The sequence below is a fragment of the Desmodus rotundus genome, chromosome 9, assembly GCF_022682495.2.
Source record: "Desmodus rotundus isolate HL8 chromosome 9, HLdesRot8A.1, whole genome shotgun sequence".
Taxonomy (NCBI): domain Eukaryota; kingdom Metazoa; phylum Chordata; class Mammalia; order Chiroptera; family Phyllostomidae; genus Desmodus; species Desmodus rotundus.
In genome coordinates, this window is record NC_071395.1 from 109538228 (window position 1) to 109559296 (window position 21069).

Here is a 21069-nt window from a genome sequence, read left to right on the forward strand (position 1 = left end):
AGCGATCCCGCCTACTTCCGCCACGCAGACGGCAGCCGCCTGGGCCCAATCCCGGTCCCACCTCCACGAGGCGCCCAATCAGCGCGCGGCACCCCGCGGAGCCCTGCGCGGACCTGATGGACGCCCGGCGTCGGCGCATGCGTGCTGTGGGCGCCGGTGCGGGACAGCTGGCGCCGGTAGCAGCCCGGTGTGCAGGAGGCGGTGGCCGAGGCGGTCCAGAGCGCGCGACGCTGCAGGTGAGGAGCCGGGCGCGAGGGTGGGGTGGGATGGGCTGGGGCGGCGCCAGATTCCGGGCTTCTCCAGGAGGAATGAAGAGGCCGGGGAGAGGCTCGGAGCGGAGCTCTTCTCTAAGAGGTGGAGGCTGTGGGCAGAAAGCCGGTTGCGTGGCGGGAAGTGAAGGCCCCGTTAAAAAGAACAGTCTTTGGGGCAAGAAGTTGGGTTGGAGAGCGACTTAGGAAAGCCCCTGGCCCCTTGTCCTGTGCGGAGGAGGCAGACAGTTACTTGGGCTGCCCTGGGCAGTAGTGAGCTCGCTGTTCCTCGCATTAAATGGGGATAGCCGCCTCAGAGTGTGTAAAGGGGGAGCTTGTGGTGGGTGAGAGATGGTGGCCTCTAAGGGCTTTTGTATCATTTGGGGTCTGAGCGGCACTGAATGCATTCATGCCCTGCACAGCAAGGGGGAAGAAAACCCAGCCAGGTGTGAGTCATCCAGGAAGACCCTTCCCTCCCGGCTGCCTTGTGACTTATACTGAGACCATAACTCTCTGTGATAAAAGGACAGGGGGAGGGGGATCTGCAGACCTCCGGCCACCCCCCATCTAGGTCCATCAGAAAGCTGAAAGTCTGCTCCTTTGCCTTAGGGAGCCGCCCTGGCCGCTTCCCTGCAAGGAAGAAGAAAGCCCCGCCGTCTGTCCCTTCCTCACTTTTGGAAATGGCGGGTGAAATCACAGAGACTGGGGACCTCTACTCTCCCTACGTGAGTTTTACTTTCAGAACCTGTTTTGTCCGCGGCAGTGCTCCTGGGTTCTGGAGGAGCGCTCTGCTCCCCACGGACTGCGCTAGCGCCTGGCGCTGCTTGCCTAGACCCTGGGGAGAGCCAGGGTGGGGGACCGCGATTGAGCAGCAGCCGTCGCTGCTGTGGTGGCTCAGAACATATGAGACTGGGTTTTGTTCACTCTTTAGATGTTGAGATGGTCGAGAAAACAAAACTGACTTGCCAACTCTTTGCAATGTTTACCTCGGGGTTACTACCACAGCCACACTGTGTTGCCTGCCCTTCAGATGGAAGGACTGTGATTGACAGCTGTTGACTGACTTTTGCTCATCTCTGCAGTTTGAAACCACTTGGGTTTTTAGCTGAATTTTTAGTTGCACAACTTTGATAGTCTTGGATGGCGTAAGAGGCACAGAAAGCATGCAGACACCTCCAGCTGCAGTTTGGTGGAGTCTGTAATTAGAACTAGCACGATTGATTTCTCCCTGTCTTGGGTCTGCATCCCCCCCCCTACACACACACATACACACTCAGTTTATCTTCTTTGTGTGATATGAGATTGGTCATGGTTACACCGTGGAGTCCTCTGGCCTGGAGAAGTAGCTGGAAGATTGGAATAATCAGATGATTGGCTCCCATTGCTACCAGGTATCCCAGGGGAGGCAGCACTGCCTTAAGTAGCTCGAGTCCTCTTTCTAGAACTTGCCTAGCCTTAAACCGCTGCCCTGCTTTGAACTTGCCTTCCTAGCGTGGGGATCCCTGCTCTGTTTCTGCCAGCTTCGCAGGCTCCAGAGCCTTGGGGTGATGGAGAAAGAAGCATCTCTGAGAACAGCAGGAGCCTCCTTCACCTTAATAATGTCTCAGGGGGAGGTCTTTCTTGAACTTGGAATGAATTGAATCGCGTCCCTCTCACAGGAGGAAGCGTGTGACCGCACACAGCCTCCTCTCGGTGTCAGCAGTGAACTGTCCCCAGAAGGCACCGAGTTTCCTGCCGCTTCTCCCAGCATCTGCAAGTCTGGAGCCGAGTCATCTCTGTGACTGAGTTTGGGGACGGAAAAATGTTGATACACCCCGGTTTCTCGTGTCTGCAGTTGTTCAGCATGTTGTCATTTCACATGTCAGCGTGTGTGCCCACAGGAAATTGGGCGGTGAACCCTAAAAGCCTCAGTGTGTTCTCCTTTTTTAAAATGTTTTCCCTTATTTCCTATTTTTGAGGACCTGCTCTGGGCATGTGCCGTAAACAGCGGGGCGTAGGAAAGATGGGTGGTGTTCAGGGTGAGGCGGCGTTCCCAGAGTTCTTTAGGGCTCAAGGTTTGAGGAGCAAATGTGCCTTTTTCCTGAGATTTCCTTAATTCCGCCATCCTGGGAGACTAGTTCTTAATCTGCCGTGAGACCAACGTCTGGGCTCAGGGGATAATGAACCTTATGGAAGGTTCTGGAACTAGCTTTACTGTGAATGCCGCTTTGAATTCCCCTGCGCAGCGCAGCTTGGGCAGAACTTGCTCTGGTTGCCTTGGGAGACGAGGTGCTGGGCACTTACAGAGTTCGAGGGTATGCCATAAGGGGCCATTCCCACCACAAAGCCCCTCCCTCCCTCCGTGTGCCCTGTTAGCAGTGCTTTTTCCCTTCAAGGGTGTCGGGGATGTTTATTTTAGTTTGCATTATTCTGCATAAAGAATTTGTAGTGGGCAGGGGACCCTCTCAAGGATAGTGCTGGACACAGGGACGTGATTCAGGCTTATACGAGCCCCCCGTAAGGGATGTCAGAGCAGGCATGTGGGTTTCCCCATTTTGGGGCCGGGGAACCAGCGCAGGACAGAGGGTTGTGTGACTGAAAGAGAGGACGAAGTGGACCGCCGGCTGCACAAGCGCAGCTGCTGAGGCCGCCTGCTGCCGGCGGTGTTGCCAGACAGCGTTGTGTTGCTTTCGAAGGAAAGAGCACTGGTCTGACAGCCTACTTGTTGCTTCTGAGTGTCTGCGGCCTTCTGTTTCCTTTGACAACTGTCACTGGGGAAGCCGTTGACACCCGTGACCCTGCCCCTTGCACATCTGTGGGTGAGGCCGCTGGGCGGGAGGGGAGGCAGCTGGAACGCAGCACTGAACTCACCAGAGTGCAGGGGAGCATGTCTGCCGACCCCAGGAACAGGGACTGTGCCTTCTCCAGTGCAGCCACAGAGGAAGAGTCGAGAACGGGAGGAAACTCGGCTTAGCCTGCAGCGGCCACAGCATGCGAAGGTCTTTACCCAGAGTCCTCAGCTCTTGGCCACACTTCCCAGGAGGCTGTCCCCACAGAACTGTCCTGTAACCAGCAGAAGAGAATCGCTCCTTCTTCTTCCACCCCTGCCTTCAACCTGACCTGTGGCTCAGGAGGCTCAGATTTGCCTCCTGCCTCAGAGTCTGCTCCTAGTGACCGGTCCTTCCTGGTCACCTTCACTGAAGGGGAAGAGGACTTAACTCCTGCCAGGAAGGTGAAGAAGTCTTCCGTTTCCCTGCAGGGTCCCTGAGCCACCATAGGCCCGGAGTGCTTGCTTCGGTCCTGAAGAATAGCAATGCCCTAACCTGTTTCTGCTCCTAACTGCGCTTTATCCTGAATGAACTCTCTAAAGGTTTTTTTTTAAGATTTATTTTTATAGAGGGGAAGGGAGGGAGAAAAAGAGGAAGAGAAACATCAATGTGTGGTTGCCTCTCACGTGGCCCCCACTGGGGACCTGGCCTGCAACCCAGGCATGTGCCCTGACTGGGAATCAAACCGGCAACCCTTTGGTTCTCAGCCCACACTCGATCCACTGAGCTGCACCAGCCAGCCAGGGCGCTCTAAGGTTTTTAAAGGGTCCTTTTCACTGAGACTTCTTTGAAGTTCCTCTTGGGAACATGCTTATTTCATTGCTTCTTTATCAGCAGTGGTTCTCAGTGGTGGCAGTCTTGCTCCCTAGGGAACATTTGGCCATGTCTGGAGACATTTGCAATGGTCACTCCATGGGGGAGTGGTGGGGGCGCTGGCAGAGAGTGGGCAGAGGCCAGGGATGCTGCTGTCCACTCTACAGCCCACAGGACAGGCCCCCATGATAGAGAATGGCCTGGCCCCCAATGTCCGCGGCGCTTAGGCAGAGCACCCCTGACCTGCAGTAACACCTTGGCTTTCACCCCCGAGACCCTCAGGCACCCCTGAGTTTGCAGACGCCTCTCGCACTCTTTAGCTTCCCCACAGAACGCTGGCCGAGAGCCAGCACTGCCGCAGGCCTCTTCGCTCTCTCTGTGCTTCCCTCCAGAACCCTCACCAGGGCCATTTTTCATAAAGAAAGGAGCTTCACCCATCGTAAGGGCTGCTGCTTATGAAAGCAATACACAGAGAACAAAGCTTTAGGGAGGCCAAATGTTAGGTCATCGACGGGGGCCTGGTCTGTTAGTGTCCTGCTGAGAACCCTGCAAACCGCTGAGCTCCCTGTCCCATGCAGCAGGGCCCTGCCGCCTGACCACCTGGCTGCCACGCCTCCGCCGCCCCTGCCCCAGGGCCCTCCACGCCTCTGACCTTCCTCTTTCCCCCTCAGCCTTCACCTGGCACCTCTTCCCTGGCCCTGCACCTGGGCGGCTCCTTCCCGTCCTTCGGGCCCCGGCTGGAATGTCACCACAGGTCCTTCCTGAGTGTCCTGCATTTAACGTGCTCCCGTCATTCTTTGTCACAGCGCTCTGCTTCTTTCCTTCACAAGGCTTCTCTCATTGTTTTCCTGCCTCTCCTCCCACGTGAGGTCAAGGGCCGGGTCTGTCTTGCTCAGTGTCATGTCCCCAGCTGCCAGCACAGGGCCAGCCCCCCGGAAGGTCCTCGGAAGTTGCCGAGTGAATGAGCAGGAGTGAGCTAGCTAGATGACTCATTGCTACACTTGGGTATATTTGCCTCAAAGTGATTGAAATCAACCAACGAAAGAAAAAGTTAGTTTGTTACAGACTCTCAGCTGCTTGTGAACAGCCAGCACTGTGAACTTCCAGTTGGGAAGGCCAGTGGTGGGCTCTGTCCTGGTTCTCCCACCCCCCCCCACCCCCGGCCATCACTTTCATGTTTATTCTCGCGAGACCACCCTGCGCCAGGACATCACAGTAGTGTTGGCATCCAATCAGGTGCTCCAGGAAGACAATCCAAACTTGTTTTAATCCTTCAGAGACCTGTCTGCAGGATCACATTGAGATCATGATGTTTAAGGCCGAGGAGACGGTCAGACTTGTGTTCAAGAGAGCCTGAGCCCGGCCCAGGCAGTCCCACTGAGCAGCCTTGTCGTGAGGGGCCCTGCCAGGCACCGTGAGAAGTGCAGAGAGAAGACTGGGGCACAAGGAGTGTTCTTGCTCCAGGGGTTCAGAGGTGGGAGCAAGACCGACTGGGGAGGTTGGGAGGGGCTTTGTGGTGGAGGCAGCATCTGAATGGGGCCTGAATGCTGGGTGGGAACTGAGGGGCTGGGTGGGAGGCTGAGGGCTTGGTGCCCTGTGCCAAGTGTGAGTGGACAGTGAGCAGAGCTCTTCCCGCTCTGCAGAGGGTATCTGCCGTTTATCCAGAGAAATCTATCCCTCCTTCACCCAGCCCCACCCCTCCTTCCTGCCCATCAGGGGCCCCAAAATGGTAGCTGATGTTCCCTGTCTTTTTTCTTACAATCCGACTAAGGCCAGAAGAAGAGGCCCCAATTTGTGTGGGGTTTTTTTTTTCTTTATGTAAAAAGTTTTTTTATTTATGAAAACATTTTTTTTCAATTACAGTTTACATTCAGTGTTACTTTGTATTAATTTCAGGTGCACCGCAGAGCGGTTACACAGTCGTATACTTTACAAGGTGACGCCTGATGTTTCCAGCACCCGCCTGGCGCCACGCATGGTTATTACAATAGCATTGTCTAGATCCCTTAGGCCGTGTTTTATATCCCCGCAACTGTTCTGTAACTGCTGATTTGTCCTTCTTAATTCCTTCACTTCTTTCACCCAGTCCCCCAGCTCCCCCCGCTTCTGCTCTGTATGTATGACTGTGTTTCTGTTGTGTTTGTTTCTATTCTTCAGACTCCACATATAAATGAAATCGTATGGTACTTGTCTGTCTCTGGCCAACTTATTTCACTTAGCGTAACATCCTCTAGGTCATCCACGCCGTCACAAGTGGTAACGTTTCATTCTGTTGTATGAGTGAGTAATACCCCATTGTGTGCATGTACCTCAGCCTTCCTGTCCGCTCATCTGCGGCCGGGCGCGGGGCCGCTTCCACAGCTTGGCTGTTGTCGTAGCACTGCAGTGAACGTAGGGGTGCGTGTATTCTTTCCGATTACTCTCTGTGTGTTTCCGACTTAAAAACTTAGCGTGTGGGCATCTTAGAAAAAATGTAAACGTAGAAAAGTGCAGCTTTCTAAGAATGGGAAGTGAAAATGAGAGATGGGCAGGTGTTCGCAGAGGCAAAGTGTCTGCTGTTCCTTTTAAACGATCAGGACCAGGTGGTAAAGCTAACTGTGAGTCAGCCAATGCAGGAGAGCACAGGAGGGCCAGTTAGGGTTCTGCTGACATAGTCCCTGCCAGAGGTGATGAATCTGAATTCTAAGTGACAGTAGGAGCCAGAGGTGGCCACAGGGCTCTTCGGAAATAAGGCCAGTAGCACCGGGATGTGGAGGGGAAGGAAGGAGGCTGCAGGGACACTCAGGCAGTTGGACTTGAGGTCTACAGGAAGGCCCACGTGAAGAGACGCAGTCCTCTTTGGTCCCACCAGGAGGGACAGAGGGTTCAAGCCATAGGAATTTGCTGAGGAAATGATAAGTAAAGAGAAGAGAGAGCTAATAGCAGGAGTGTAAGAAAGGCTGAAAGACTAAGAAAGCCATTGGATTTGGCAGATGGAGGTCTCTGGTGATGTCCAGTTTCCTGAGGGCCCTGGGGCTGGACACCATGAGGCGTGGGGACTTGGAAACGCTCCTTCGATGAGTTTGGCTAAGGGGAGGTGAGAGGGTGATCTTTCAAAGGTGTCGAGGACATTTGTCAGCAGAGGGGAAGAGCTGGTAGGAGAAGAAGATTCCAGAAAGAATGGGGTGAGGGAAGAGGGACACATGTTCCCCAAAGACAGTGATAGGGTAGGGAGGATGCAGACCCTGATTTTTGAGCTAGGAAGGAATGAGCCACAGAGGGGAGGGGGGTGCGGGGCGGGGGCGCAGGTCAGATGGCTTGGCGCCTCCATCGCATAAGAGGTGCAGGCTTCATTCATCTGGAGAGGTGGGGCCGTGGGCCTGGGGGCTGCAAGGTGGAGGCTGGGAGCAGTGACGTGTGACGTGCGACATGCTAGGAAGTCCATGGGGAGGGGTAAAGCAAATCTGGGCCTGTGATGGCGATGCAGGTGAAGGAACCAGCATGTGCCGTGGGCCCAGTCTTCGTAACTTTTTACAACATCCGGGAACCTTTAGCAGCTTCATATCAGGGAGCCAAGGAAGCGGCTGCTGGGTCCCCTCCAAGGCTGGGGGTCAGGAGGGTCAGAGCGAGGAAGGGGGAGTATGTGCTTTGTGGAAGCAGCTGACTGCAAAGGGTGCTGAAGAACGGAAGTGAGGCCAAGTGGAGGCAGTGGCCTGGGAAGGGAGGGTGCGGGGGCGGAAAGTCCTGATGGAACAGAAGGTCCGTGGGAGTGGAGAGGGCTGTGCGAGGCAGGGGCTTCGGGACAGAGAAAGGAATTTGATGGCCGAGGCCTTGAAACAGGAGTGATTGTAATTAATACTGAGCTGGAGGCGGGTGGGCGTGATTAAAAGCTGAAGTCAGCGGCCCAGCAGGTGCACCAAGGCTGGTTGCCAGGGCAAGGTTGCCGGTGGGTGAGGGTTCCTTTGGGGCGATGAGGTGGAGCGACCCCACAAACACACTGAAAACCACCGAGCTGTGTGCTGTGAATGGGTGAACCTCAGGGCCCGTGAATTCTGCCTCAACTTTTTGAAAAAGGCCTGAGGTGAGCGTGGGGAGGAAGATGGGGGACGGGAGCAGCAGGAATGCCGGTGTCCCAAAGGATAGTGGCAGGAATGGGCGGAGAGGAGGACTGGGTCACGTGCCCGGCAACCTGGGGACCACAGGGCAGCTTGCGTGTCAGTGCATCCCCAGGAAGCCCACGGCCTGGCCGGGTGGAGAGCCCGCGCCTGTGAGGCAGCCTTGCACGGCATGAAGTGACGAGGAGGTGGGGCGAGGGCAGCAAAGACGAACGAAACTCATCACCGGAGACATTTGAAGACATTGATAGAACGTGAAACTCAAGTCACCCAAGTGTTGATGGCTGGTCCCCAGCATCTGGTGGCAGGGCAGGCCTCCCGAGAGCCTGGGTGGGTTGCTCCCTCCTCACCTGCTTCCCTGACTGAGGTCTGGCCTCCTGGCCTCCATGGTTCTGCCGTCGCCCTGGGTCACCCGTGGGAGCTGCTGTGGGGAGAGGTTCATGAACTTCTGGGCTGACTATCGCTTCTGTGGGTTCCAGGTTGGACTGGTGTACATGTTTAACCTCATCGTGGGCACCGGCGCGCTCACCATGCCCAAGGCCTTTGCCTCTGCCGGGTGGCTGGTCAGCCTGGTCCTGCTGGTGTTCCTGGGCTTCATGAGGTAAGAGGCTGTCACACGGGGCTGGGGGCTGGGGGCGGAGCTGAGGCAGCCTGCCCAGGAAGCCCACTGCGGTGAGGAAGCTTCCGTGGGGGCAGGAAGGTGTCTGTGATGAGTCCCCCACAGCGGCCCCAGAGAGAGGACAGGAGCAGCAGAGGGCCCGGTGTCCCTGTGATGGAGGCGTGGCGCAGCCCTGATCCGTTAGAAGCTAAGTCGGCACTTAGGCTTTGGAACATTTCACAGGGTGGTCCGTGCTTTTTGCCTGGCTGGTGTCCCTCTCTGGTGTATATTTTTGGGAAAATACCACCGAGCCACAGAAAAAGAACCTGGCGGTTGTTGAAGGTGCCAGAGGAAGTCAGCTTGGAATTGAGAATGTGCTTCAGGCGGCCCGCAGTCTGGTGCCACTCTCACCAGCTCTGTGCCAGGCCGCACCCAGGCACCTGCCAGGGCGCCTGCTCCCTGAGCGGGAGTGTGGGACTCCCCTGAGGCTCTTCCCAGGCATTCCGCAGGCAGGTCTGAAGTCTGAAGTCGGTTTAGCCAGTGCCCCAGGCTAGTGAGGGATTTCGGACTGAGCATTTCCAGACCCCTCGACCAGGCAGGAACCCACCAGCTGTGAAAAAGAGGTGGGCGGTGGCACCTGGAAACACCCCCAAGAGGCCTCCCCTCAGAGAGGGGGCCCCAGGCAGTGCTCTGAGGCACTGGGCGCCCCAGGGAGCAGCGCGAAGAGCCCTCCCTGCAGATTCTCCTTTCTTTGGTGGGAGACAGGCAGCGGGTAGTAACATCATAAATAAGTAATGGTAGAAGCAGTGGAAGGTGGTGAGTAATGCGGGACCAAACCCGCAAAGTGTATCGGGGTGAGGGGGTTGGGAGGGCGGGGCCAGGCAGCTGGAAGGCGGGCACTGGTCCCTGGGGCAGCACTTAAGCAGATTGGAAGGAGAAAGGGGTGGGAGCTGCCGGAAGAAGGAAACAGTTCGGTGGTCAAAGCAGAGTAAGACCCTGAAGGAGCTCGACAGGATGGGAAATGTCCTCGTTTCTCAGTTCACGATTTTTCTTTCGGGTAGTTCGGGGCCAGCCTTAGAGTACTGTTGGCTCATAACCAAATACTGCGAGCCCTAGAAGTCCTTGTCCTTGTGTGATCCTGCTGTCCCCTTTAAAGGACCTTCAGCACCGGCAGCGTCTGAATGGGGAGTGATTACTGGGGCCCCGGTGGGGGCCGCCATGCCCCCACCTCACTCGCCCCGTTTGTTTGAACGTGATCGATGAGTCGGCTTTGTGCGCCCGTGCCTCTTTATGCCTTAATTAAGATTGATCTTAGATTTGCTACCAAAAAGAAGGGAAAATCTAAAGCCCTTAAAACGGTCACTTAGGCAAGATAATGAGAAGCATTCCTAGGACGGGCTGGGGAGACTGGGGAGACGGAGACGGGAGTTTCAGAGCTGCCCCCACCCCTGCCTGCCAGGGACCGGAACATGGATTTAACTCCTGTCGCACCTGCCACCTGGCTGCTGGGCCGAGCAGTCCGCCCAGGGCAGGCGACCGCACTCTGAGGGCTCAGGGTCCAGTCCCGCCGCAGAGCGGAGTGGCCTTAGGAAGGAGGGGAAGGAACGTCCGGCCCCAGGTTGTCGCCTGTCCCAGGTTGTCGCCTGTCCCAGGCTGCCCGGCAGGAGCGCAGCCATTCCTCAGGTTCTCTGAGTGGGAAGCAGCCCTCCCCTTCACCTGCTGCTGACAAAGGCCTTTGTGCATTCCAGCTGTCGTCTCCAGTTTCTTTAGGAGAAAGAAAGGGTGATTTGTCACTCTAGTCTGACTTCTCAGCAAATGCCTGGGGCCGCCTCCCAAGCTCCCTTTGATTCAGGCCATAAAGATGCAAGTTTATGTTAGTGTTAGCCAGGTAATTGGGAGAGCAAGAATACTTCCCGAAAGGGCGGGCGGGGACAGGTTCCGGAGCCAGCTGTTCCTTTCCCTTTGTCCCAACCTGTGCTCCTTCCTTGAATATATGTCATTGGGACCGGACAGCTGTCTGTGTCCCAGCAAGGAGAGGCGGTGCCGCCCAGGGCCCTTCCCGGGCCCTTGGGAGGCCCTGTGTGAACCAGCCTCCTCTTCCTGACCTAGAGCACCAGGTGGGGTCTGTCCTCCCACCGCTGCCCCGACAGGCCTGTGCGGTACTGTGTGGCCTTGTCATCTGTCTCCCATGCATCCGAGGTACATTCGAACTGGAGACTGGGACATCGAGGCCAGCATGCCAGGCATCGCGTATGCACGCACACCTGTTTTAAAATCAGGTTAGACCTATCGCGAGAGTGCCCTAGGAAACAGCTCTCAGGGGAGGCAGTGCTTCTGCTTGTTAGCCCGGTCAGGTCTTAAAATGGCTTTTCCTTCTTCTTTGTGCCTCCTCCAACCTTCCTGCCTGCCTTTGGCAATTAACGCACGTGGCCTTCCCTGCAGCTTTGTGACAACTACCTTCGTGGTGGAGGCCATGGCTGCAGCCAACGCTCAGCTCCGCTGGAAGAGGATGGAAAACCACCAGGTGTGTGTGCTGCCCTTGTCCCCAGGCAGGGCCTCTGTCCACCTGTGCACCAAACAGGCAGCCCTCGGTGGCCAGTCCTTTCCCTCCCGATGCACAGGGGACCTGTGTCCATAGTGCTGCTAGGGACCCTGTCCCAGAGCAGAAGCTTAACAGCCACCTAAGCTTACAGAGCACATGCAGCCTCTGCTCCTTTACATTTGCATCATGGGTCCCTGCTGTCCCTGACCCTGAGCCAGCTCAGTTTTCTGAACTTCAGCACCCAGGAACTGTGCTGCAGCTTCGGACCTGACACCCAACAGTGTTTGCGCCGCCTCCCGTGTGGGAGCGTTGAGAGCTTCCTAATCAGACACCTGCTAGAAAGAAAGAAGGAAGGAAACAGGTTCTCCATTGTCGCGGGCTTTTCTGTAGTAACATGCTCCTTTCTCCTGGCTGGTCCTCCATCCTCCCTGCCCACCCCTCCTAGGAGGAGGAAGATGACAGCTCCTCCTCAGCCTCCGACAGTGATGGTCTGGCCCAGGACAACTACGAGCGGGCGGAGACACGGCCCATCCTGTCCGTGCGTAAGTCTCGGGATTCCGGATTCCGGCCAGCCCGCACTCCCCTGTGGTCCACAGGGCCCCTTTCCGCGTGGACAGGGCTGGGGGGTCTCTGCAGAGATGCCTCGGCACTGTGGCCGGCAGGGAGTTCCTGGGCAGACACCATGGTAGAGTAAGGAGAGCAGGACTCTGGAGCTGGGGGCACAGGCTTCCCCCCCACCACACGCAGCTCCAGCACCGACTCACACTTGCAGCTTGGGCAAACTTCCCAACCTCGGCACCCCAGCTCCCCCCGTCCTGCTGTTCTGGAAGGGGCTAAACGCCTGGTCCGGGCCTGCTGCACACTGGAAGCTGGAGTACAAACAGGGTCCCTGGCTTCTCTCCTTCCTGCCGTCCCACCACACACTCACATTCACACTCACTCGCACTCACACTCACACCCGCGCAGGCCCTACAGCCCCATCCCTGCCCTGGCTTCCTTCCCACCCTACAGCCAGCATCTGTCTTCAGAAGCTTCAAACAGGAAGCGTTAGGAAATGTTTCAAGAGTTTGAAACCCGGGGCTTTCATTGTCCTGGAGGATTCAGAAAGCTCAACAGCCCCTTCTAGAAGCCAAGTGAACCAACTGCCTCCTCTTCCTTGTCCTTTGGCTCCACAGAGAGACGTGGATCTGCGAACCTTTTCGAAATCACAGACCGGGTGGAAATGGGACAGATGGCCTCCATGTTCTTCAATAAAGGTATAAGCTCTTTTCCAGGCCGGGCGAGGGCACAGGGAGAGCTAGTCCATCCTGCTGACCCGGGTGCTTGGAACGCGGGGCCCGCTTGACGGTGGCGATAGGGCAGGCGACGGGGAGCAGCGGATCGCCCACCTGCTCTGGTGCGTCTGAGGAGCCCGCTTGTAGGGCACCCTGGACAGCTTCAAGTCGTTTTCTTGGATTCCTAATTTGTTGGCCTTAGGCATAAAGAGGTGGCTACCTATCTCCTACCGAACGTAGAGGTCAGTAATCCTAAGCAGATTTTCAAGGAAGGGAACTCACGGAGGCTGGCTGGTCATTTTGTGCCTCTCGCTTGACTGCACCTGACTTGGCTGTCTTTTCTTCTGGACTCCTGTGCGTAGGACGAGGCAGAGCAGTTGCCTTGTGCCCGTGGTTGGCTCTGCTGCACATGTATTTGTGTTTGTGTTTCTGTCTGGCTCTTCCTGGTGGCCAGCAGAGGGCGCTGGCAGCCCACGCACAGGTCCGCTGCCTGGAATCGGTCTCATCGCCTCTCCCCACAGTCTACCTGCTGCCTAGGGGTCTTGGCTACAATCTGAAAGGATCCAGCCCAGCTCAGGTGCTGGGTTGCTGGGTGTTTCAGCAATAACATCTTTTACCGCCATCGTAAATCTTGTTCTTTGGGGAGGTGAACTGTTTAATAAGAGTTTAGTTTTTTAATGTCCAAACCTGTTTTTCCTTTATGCAGTCAGACATGTCTTAAGAAATCCTTGCCTTTGCAGGTACCCTGGAAGGTTCTCCTGCGCCTGTGTCAGCCCCTGTTGCAGAGGGGGCGCGTGCCCACCGGCTCTTTTCCGTCTTGAATGTGGCTGTACTGACTGAGAGCCGGGGTGGGGTTGTGGAAATGGGAGGATGTCTGGCTGCTTTTTAGGGTATTAAGCATCCTGCTTATCAGTGGTGGTATGATTTGACTGTCTAGTCGAAAGATTGTGATCGCCAGCCACAGGTTGCCCGAGGGTGTTCTTCCGTCCCCCGCCAGCTTCATAGAGGGCTTCCAGAATTTGTGAAAACCAGATTGGCTGTGTCTGCCCTCTTCCGCATCTTTGGTTTGGTCCATGTCTGCCTCTCCCCAGGCTCATTAGGCTAAGATAAGAGAGTGTAAACATTTCTTCCCAGAAGCCATGCTCGCTCTCCTTCCTCATGCAAGCTTTTGAAGTGAAATGCACGTTGGAGGGCAGACTTGTACCTTTTAAACGTCCTTTCTGATTTTCACGTTTTATAGTCTGCCCTGATTTCTTTGAGAATTCGAGGAACTTGGGGGTTTGTTTTGTCTTCCCTCCCCCATGGACTAGACTCCTAGCTGGCCTAAATGGAACAGAAAATAAGCACAGCCCTGGCTGGTGTGGTTCAGTGGATTGAACGCCGACCTGCGAACCGAAAGGTCGCCAGTTCGATTCCCAGTCAGGGCACATGCCCGGGCTGCAGGCCAGGTCCTCAGTTAGGGGAGGGCAAGAGGGAACTGACTGATGTTTCTCTCCATCTCTTTCTCCCTCCTTTCCCTTCTCTCTCTCTAAAAGTAAATAAATAAATCTTAGAAAAAGAAAGTAAGAAAAAGGAAAATAAGCACGTTAGTGAGAACAGCCACCCACTTAGCAGGAGCCGCCTTCCTGTCTGCTCAGGGGTTTCTCACACTCAGCACCCTTGCCGTTTGGGCCGGGCCACTCTTTGTCGGGGTGCCTGTCCTGTGCGTTGGATGCTGAGTAGCATTTTTGCCCCCTACACATGAGTTGCCAGTAGCACCTCCCAGTTAGGACAACCAGAAGTGTCCTCAGACATCGTCAAATGTCCCCCGTCGGGGTCACGGGACAGATTTGCCCCCAGTCGAAAACCCCTGCTCTGCCCAATTCCTAATTCACAGATGGCTGCCTTCACCTTTAGAAGGGCTGCCTGCGCCCCCCCCACCCCCCGCCCCCAAAAGGGTTCCCTTGGAGTCCAGACTCATTTCCTGTAATTAGAAATGCCAGGCCTAGTCATTGCGGTCCTCTCAGGAAGTTCATTGATCCTCCCATTTCGTGTCTAGTAATGAAATTCATTGATCAGGGCGGGCCAGTGGCAGTTCATAAGCAGAGCTGACACTGGACTCTGTGGGCAGGTGGAGGAAAGGTTGGGAGTGGGGGAAGGGACAGGGCCGCCCTGCAGAGGGTGCTGCTGTCGGAGCAGAAAGACAAGTGGGGGCACAGGCTGTACCTGGAGCCTGGGGGTGAGCGGCAGGCAGACCCCAGGGGCCACGGAGCTTGGACAGCAAGCCTGTCTGAGGCCATTCTGGGTTCTTTCAAGAACTGTTTTTTTCCTGGTCTTTTTCTCCTTAGACTCCTGGGGGCAGAGCTGACCTCAAATAGCCCAGCTGAAACGTCCTCAGCTTTCCTGTGGGGACCCTAGAGGCTTTTCCAAGCCACCAGCAATAGAAGGGAACTGTCACTTCATTCTTTCTGTTTGCAGCAAAGCCAGCAGCTTGAGACCAGTGACATCAAAATGAGTGGTCTGGACCAGAGTTGGACGCCGGCTGTCGGGGTGTGACCCCGAGGTCCCAGGGCCCAGGCACATTTTTCAGAGTCTTTATGGCTGGAGTCACGTAGGGCACTTAGCACAGGCGGAACCCCCACTGTCCCAGACTGGGGTGGTCAGGGTGGGCCGGGCAGTGAGAGAAAGGGGACTTGGACCAGCGCCTGCTCTCCTAGCTCTTAGTTCAGGCCCCTCCTAGCAGCAGAGGGGACCAGGGTTTGCCTCCGCAGAGCAAACTTCCTCCCTTGCAAATGCTTCAAGAAGGAAGGTGAGCCCGCCTTGAGCTCTGCGCCGCTCTCTCTCCCTTGCCCCTCCGGGGCTTGGCTTTTATTTGGTCTTTGGAAGTCAAGGGCTTTTACCCTCTTGATTTCAGCTGCAGACACTGGGCTGTCTCCTATTACCTTCTCTTTGGTTTTCATTCCTCGGGAGCAGTCTTCTATCCTGGGTCCTGTGTGTGGCTGTGAAGGGGCCCTGGCCAAAGCTCCTGGCCGGGACCTCTCCTCTCTCCTCCTCCTCCTCTTCTGTCTCTGCCCCCTCCTCCCCCTTCCCCGATCTCCTGTCCCGAGCCTGGAGGCACCTCTGGTGCCTCCCCAGCCCATCTACACCTCACACTAACCTGGCACCTGCCTGGATTCAGAACTTCTCCAACCCTCCATGCCTCACTTATCGCCCTCTCAGGTGAAGGTCATGGGCAGTTGTGTCTCATGCCAGCATTACAGTATAGCCAGAACAAGAAACAGGACTGCGGGGTCTTTTTCTCATTCTTTTTGGGTAAAATACGCAGCCTGGAGAACCAAAAGCCACGCAAGGGGTAGAAAGGGAGTCTTCACAAAATGCTGACCGATGACTGTTCCTTTCAGTGGGGGTCAACCTGTTCTACTTCTGCATCATCATTTACCTGTACGGGGACCTGGCCATCTACGCCGCTGCCGTGCCCTTCTCCCTCATGCAGGTGTCCTGGTGAGTGTCCCCTCGCCCCCCACTCTTGCGTAGCCACCTGGGCCTCCTCGGGCAGTCAGGGCAGAGTCTTCAGGGTGGAAACGCACCACCAAGGGGATTCATCGGCACCTGAGGAATGCAGGTGCCCGAGGTCTTTTCTGTGCGGCCACAGCCAGCTGTGCATCTGTCCTTCAGAGACACATTCCACACTGCTGTCCCCTGCCCTGCCCCATTGGGAAGGTGACAAGGAGCCCCCCAGGGGCTTGTGAGGGTGTGACAGGAACAAGTGGTGGACGCATGCCCTAAAGACAGGAAGATGCAGTTCGGGGACAGTCTGATTGTTGGACCGAAAGCAGCTGTAGGGGGAGCGGAGGTTCAGTGGTTGCGAGTAATTAGTAACGTTAGGTTCTGCGTGCTTCCGGCCATGTGGGGAGGGCCCCTCCGAGCCACTGTTCTCTTTATCAGCAGTGCCACTGGCAACGACTCCTGCGGCGTGGAGGCCGACGCCAAGTACAATGACACGGACCAGTGCTGGGGGCCCCTGCGCCGGGTGGACGCCTACCGCATCTACTTGGTGAGTGGGCCTGGCCCCCGGGGCCTGTGAGCAGCCTGGCCTCCGCTAGAGCCCCCTGGGAAAGGTCTGCGTGGCTCCCACTTTGGCTGACAGCCAGGCCCTGGTCCTGCGCAGGAAGCTGGTCGAGTCACCAAGACTGTAGCCCAGAGGGTCCTGGCACCCGGGCCTCAGTCACACATGGTTTGGAATCGGCATTCTGGTCTCCGCCGGCTCCAGGGCGGTGAGCTCTTACAAACCTCGCTTGGGATTTGATGGGCACTCTCAGCAGAGCTCTGCAAGACTGCCAGGGCTGACTTTCTGGAGATGCTCCATGTGGGACCTCCCTCCCGGGCAGGCAGGACTGAGCCCACCTGCGGCCGCCCCCGACCATACACCGGCTGTCCACGTCGGCGGGAAGGGTCAGCCCCGCTCTCTCCCTGTCTTCCCTGCTGCCCGCCGGCGAGGGAGGATGATGAATCTCCAGGCTCCTCCTTGATTGCTTTGTGCCCAGGGTGGGGGCGGAGGGGAGAAGTAATAAGATACAATACCAGACGGTTATTTATCTCTGCCTGCTTGGCGGGCGGGCTCAGCAATGTTTCTCTTTCCCTTTTGCAGTGTCTATTAATATTCTGCTTCCTCTTGGTCCTCGTCAGCCCTGACACAAATTTAGGTGTGCTAGGTGACATGTAGTTTGACACGTGGTGATCGGGGGGGCGGGGGGGCAGGAGGGAGCTCAGCGTTTCGGTGAGTAGGCCTCCTAACTTCATTGTGCCTACCCTGACAGTGGTGTCTGCAGGCCCAGCCAGCTGTGGTGGTTGGGTCTGAATTTTTAGCCCTCACAGCTGTCGAGCATTTGCTTCACCCTCCCTGCCGCGCCCCATAGACCTACCACGGGAGCCCGGGGCCCAATCCGCGAGAGAGTTGCTTTCTGCTCTGCACTTCAGAGCGGTGGGTGTCTGTGCAGCTCTGCTCACACACGCAGCTCTGGCTGAGAGTGGTCTTGGAGCAGAATTGTGTCTGAGCTCCCCCTCCGCAGGCCCCGGGATAATTTGGAAGCAAATTGACTTCCTGGCCCCCTTCCCCACTGCCCCACCTGGGGATGGGCAGAGTAACTTGGCAGGGCAGCCAGGAGAGCCCAGGCCTGTTAGCTTCTTAGCATTTCAACAGACCGTGATTGATAAAATCAGCAGAGGCACTGGTGAGTGTAACATCCCACCAGGGTCTGTGGCTGGCGTGGGCAGGAGCGGGTGGAGGGCAGGTCCGAGAGGCTGGGCGCGGACACGGGAGGGGAGCAGGTCCAGGGCAGAGGGATGGCAGCGGAGCCCCTGAAGTGGGCCTTGCCTGCGGAGGCCACTGGAGTCTGTGCAGACTCTGCCCGGCACACCCCGCCTCCCACCGGCAGAGAGAGACGGGGCCCTGGGAATATTGGCAGCTGCCATTGCCAAGTAAATTATTTAGAAGCCTTATTATCGCCTTATTAAATCGCTTCTTCACCTAGTCCTATAAACCTTCCGCGTGATGGAAGCCTCGCCCCCTGCATCTCAGTAACTCCCTCCAGAGCGGCAGCAACCCTTCAGGAAGGCGCACCAGCGTTCAGGACCGCCCCGTCTCCCAGATAGCGCACTTGCAACTCGTAAAGCTCACTGCCGCCAGGCCTGCAAAAGCTACAGAAACAGGAAGCGAAGGGCAGGCGAAAACAGCCTGATTTCTCTGGGTTCTCTCTGGGTTCTCACTACCCTCCCTCCCCAACCGCCGGCCCGCTGCGGGGGGCAGGGGAGGCAGGCTTTGGTTTGCTTGGAAGGTTTTCAGTTCAGATGTGTTCTTTTGCCTGGTTTGGAGAAATTTAAGGTAGATGCACCTTGCCATCGTCTCTGAAGTTACTTTACAACTTTGGATGTGTCTCTCAGGGTCCCTGGCTTCTGCGAGACAGTGTCTCCTGACCCGAAGTACTGGGCACTCTTCGTCCCTTCCCATGAAGTCAAGGGGCAAAGCGTGAGGAGAAGGAGTTGGCAGGTGCGGTTTCCCTTCCTGGGCCCTGGGCTCACTGTCAAGGGTGATGATGGCATCTTCCCAAGTGGCCTTTTCGGGTCACGGGGCCTGAGGGTTGTCATCTCTCCTTGTCCCCACCCAGTTGCTCACGTTTAGAAGATCATCCTCCCCTTCTGAGACCCCTGCGCCTCTCCCTACCAGCGCTCTCTCATTTTGCCGCCGGCCAGACTTCCCCTGAATGTCCGGCAAGGCGGCGGGCAGATGTAAAGCGCCCTTCCAACCCCGGCCGGTCACCTTGCTGTCCAGGGGACAGGGTGCCCCCGTCTGCGACTGCGTGTTTCAAAGGGCCTCCTAGGGACCACTTCTTCATTGCTATTCCAAGACAGTGTGTTCTGGGGGGAGGTGAAGATACAGGCTTTTATCTTGTGGCTTAATTTTCAGAGCGTCCTCTGGAAACGGTCCCCTCGTGTCTTCCTGGGGGTACTGAGGTGCACACACAGAGTGAGAGCATGTGGGGTGTTAGCTCTGTCCAGGGGCCAGTCTGTGAGCAGCATTGGGATCACTTACAGGGCGGGAGCCTTCTCTACCAGCAGCTCCCGGTCTCCTCCCTGAGCCCTTGACCTTAACAAATGGAAAACTCCTCCACCCCTCCTGCACCCTGCGACCTCCACCCACATCCTGCTGTTGCCTTGCAGCTGATATGAGTCAGTGTCTCCCCCTCCTTCCTCAGGGTGGCCACATTACAGGGTGCTGTGAGGTGGGGGGATCTTGTGAGTTACATGTGCCCTTGAGGGTGTCCCCGCAAGTGGCTGCAGCTGGGGTCAGCGATGACCTGGGCCTTGTTACGAGGACCCATGGGAATTGACACCGGGACCCCCCACCGCCCCTCCTGCTCCTTGGAAGGATCAAGTAGGAAAGGGTTTGCTGCCCTGGCCCTTTCAGTCCGTAACCTTGCCTCCGGGCTGGGGCAGCTTGGGGTTCTTTCTGCAGAGCTTCTCCAGCTCTGGTCGGAAAGAAAGCCAGGCTTCAGCACTTCATTCTTCCCTACACAGTGAGCAGGGGCCAGGGACCAGGGACCACTGGGGAAGTGACAGGGTTGTATGTAAATCAGTCCCGTCTGGAGTCGGACTGTCTCCAGTGCCCGGGAAGTAGGACATGCGTCACAGTCCCCTGGAGTCCGGGGCACCGCCAAGTGCTCTTGCTGCGCTTCCTCACCCTCACAGTGCCTCCCAGCCTGTCACTCACCCAGGACCTCTCTTTCCCAGGGCCTGGGCCCTGTCCCTGCCTCCTCCTCGGGAGTGTCAGAGGCAAGCCCTGGGGGTACAGTGGGACGCCCCAAGTGCTGAAGGCTCCTGGCCATTCGCAGGAGTGGCGTGTGCCACTCTCAGGTGGACAGATGCCACTGGGGCACTGGCAGCCCAGCAGGCCCTCGCCGAGCAGGACCGGGAGCGCAGGTGGCAGAGGGGAGCTCATCCTGGCTGGAGATCAGGCCGCAAACTGGCTCTGTTGAGCGGGGGGCCCCTCGTGGGCTGCCTGGGAACAGGCCAAGGTCACCCTGGCTTGCCATCCTGCCTTGGGCGCGGGGGCTGTGAGATCCACCTCCAGGGCATGGATGGCCTCCAGGTGCCCGGCAGATGACCCGCCATCCTCTGCTGGACAAGGGTTGTCCCCAGATTCCCTCCAGACACCCCTTGAATAAGCAGGATGTGCCTTGGAGGCCGCAGGGCAGTTCTGTCTGCTGGACTCTCCCTCTTCCTAGAGGAGTAGGAAGTCTGAGAACTGGGGTGAAAGCATCAGGAGGGACCTCCCAGGCCTTCCCCAAGAGTCTGGTTTCTCTTTCTCTGCCAGGAGGCGTGTTCCCTGATCCCATCTTGGCTCCGTCTTACACAGCAACACTTGGCTGCTGTCCGTCTGTGACACTTAAAACAGTACCGTTGGAGGGGGACACGTCCTTGGGGGGCAGAGCAGCGAGCGATGCAGCCCCAGGGCAGCGGCGTGCTGTGCTGTGGCTGGTCCTGCTGTGGTCTGTCTTCCGCTGACGGGACACGGTGCCAGCTGCTCTCCCACTCCTGTTTCAGTCCCCTGCATCTTCCCACTACACAGCAGAGGAGACTGGGACTCGGAGGCTGCGACTCTCCAGGGTCACAGAGCTGAGGCAGAGACGGCAGCCGGCTGGCTCGTCGGCCCCTCGGCCACTGCCTCCGGCCCTGGTGGCACCGACTTGCCCAGTTAGCAGGGCAGCCCCGCGGCCGGTCCTGGGGAGGAGGGGACAGGTCTCGCCTGTTCCTCTGCCCTTGGAGCTTGCGTTGGCGGGGGGCTGGGGGGCTGGGGCGCCGCTGCAGGAGCAGAGTGTCTGTGCAGTGCCCCGTGTCTGCACAGCCTGCTCATCCGCCTCATCGATTTGCTGTCTCGCAGCTGCTCGCCCGGCTCCCAGATAGGGGAGCAGACTCCCCCAGCCACTCAAAGAGCGTTGGAATTGAGGGCGTCTCCCAAGGACGTCTCCCTGCCCCTGGCGCGGTCCTCCTCTGTGTTCTGCCAGCGTCAGCCGCCGTGCCCCGGGGCCGTGGCCTCTGCTAATAAGTGGGTCACCGCTGCCAGCACTTGAATATTTATTCTCACCGATCCCATGGCTGGAGGTGGCCTAGAGGCTTTCAGGACCAGGGAGGAGGGAACGTCCATGTGGGGCATGCTG

General features: G+C 57.3%; 1 protein-coding gene across 2 annotated transcripts in view; it reads left to right on the plus strand.

Annotated features, from left to right (window-relative positions):
* Positions 1-112: 112 nt before the first annotated feature.
* Positions 113-21069, plus strand: part of TMEM104 (transmembrane protein 104) — a 45333-nt gene continuing 24376 nt past the window's right edge. Inside the window, exons 1-8 of one of the 2 annotated variants that reach the window (XM_045190083.2) lie at positions 113-236; positions 858-973; positions 8442-8563; positions 11003-11084; positions 11548-11644; positions 12278-12358; positions 15757-15856; positions 16304-16409. In XM_045190083.2, coding sequence (XP_045046018.2) covers positions 929-973; positions 8442-8563; positions 11003-11084; positions 11548-11644; positions 12278-12358; positions 15757-15856; positions 16304-16409 — 633 coding nt within the window. In that variant the 5' untranslated portion in view covers positions 113-236; positions 858-928. Of the gene's footprint in view, positions 237-857; positions 974-8441; positions 8564-11002; positions 11085-11547; positions 11645-12277; positions 12359-15756; positions 15857-16300; positions 16410-21069 lie in introns of both variants that reach the window. The other variant, XM_024553639.4, reaches the window with a different exon arrangement.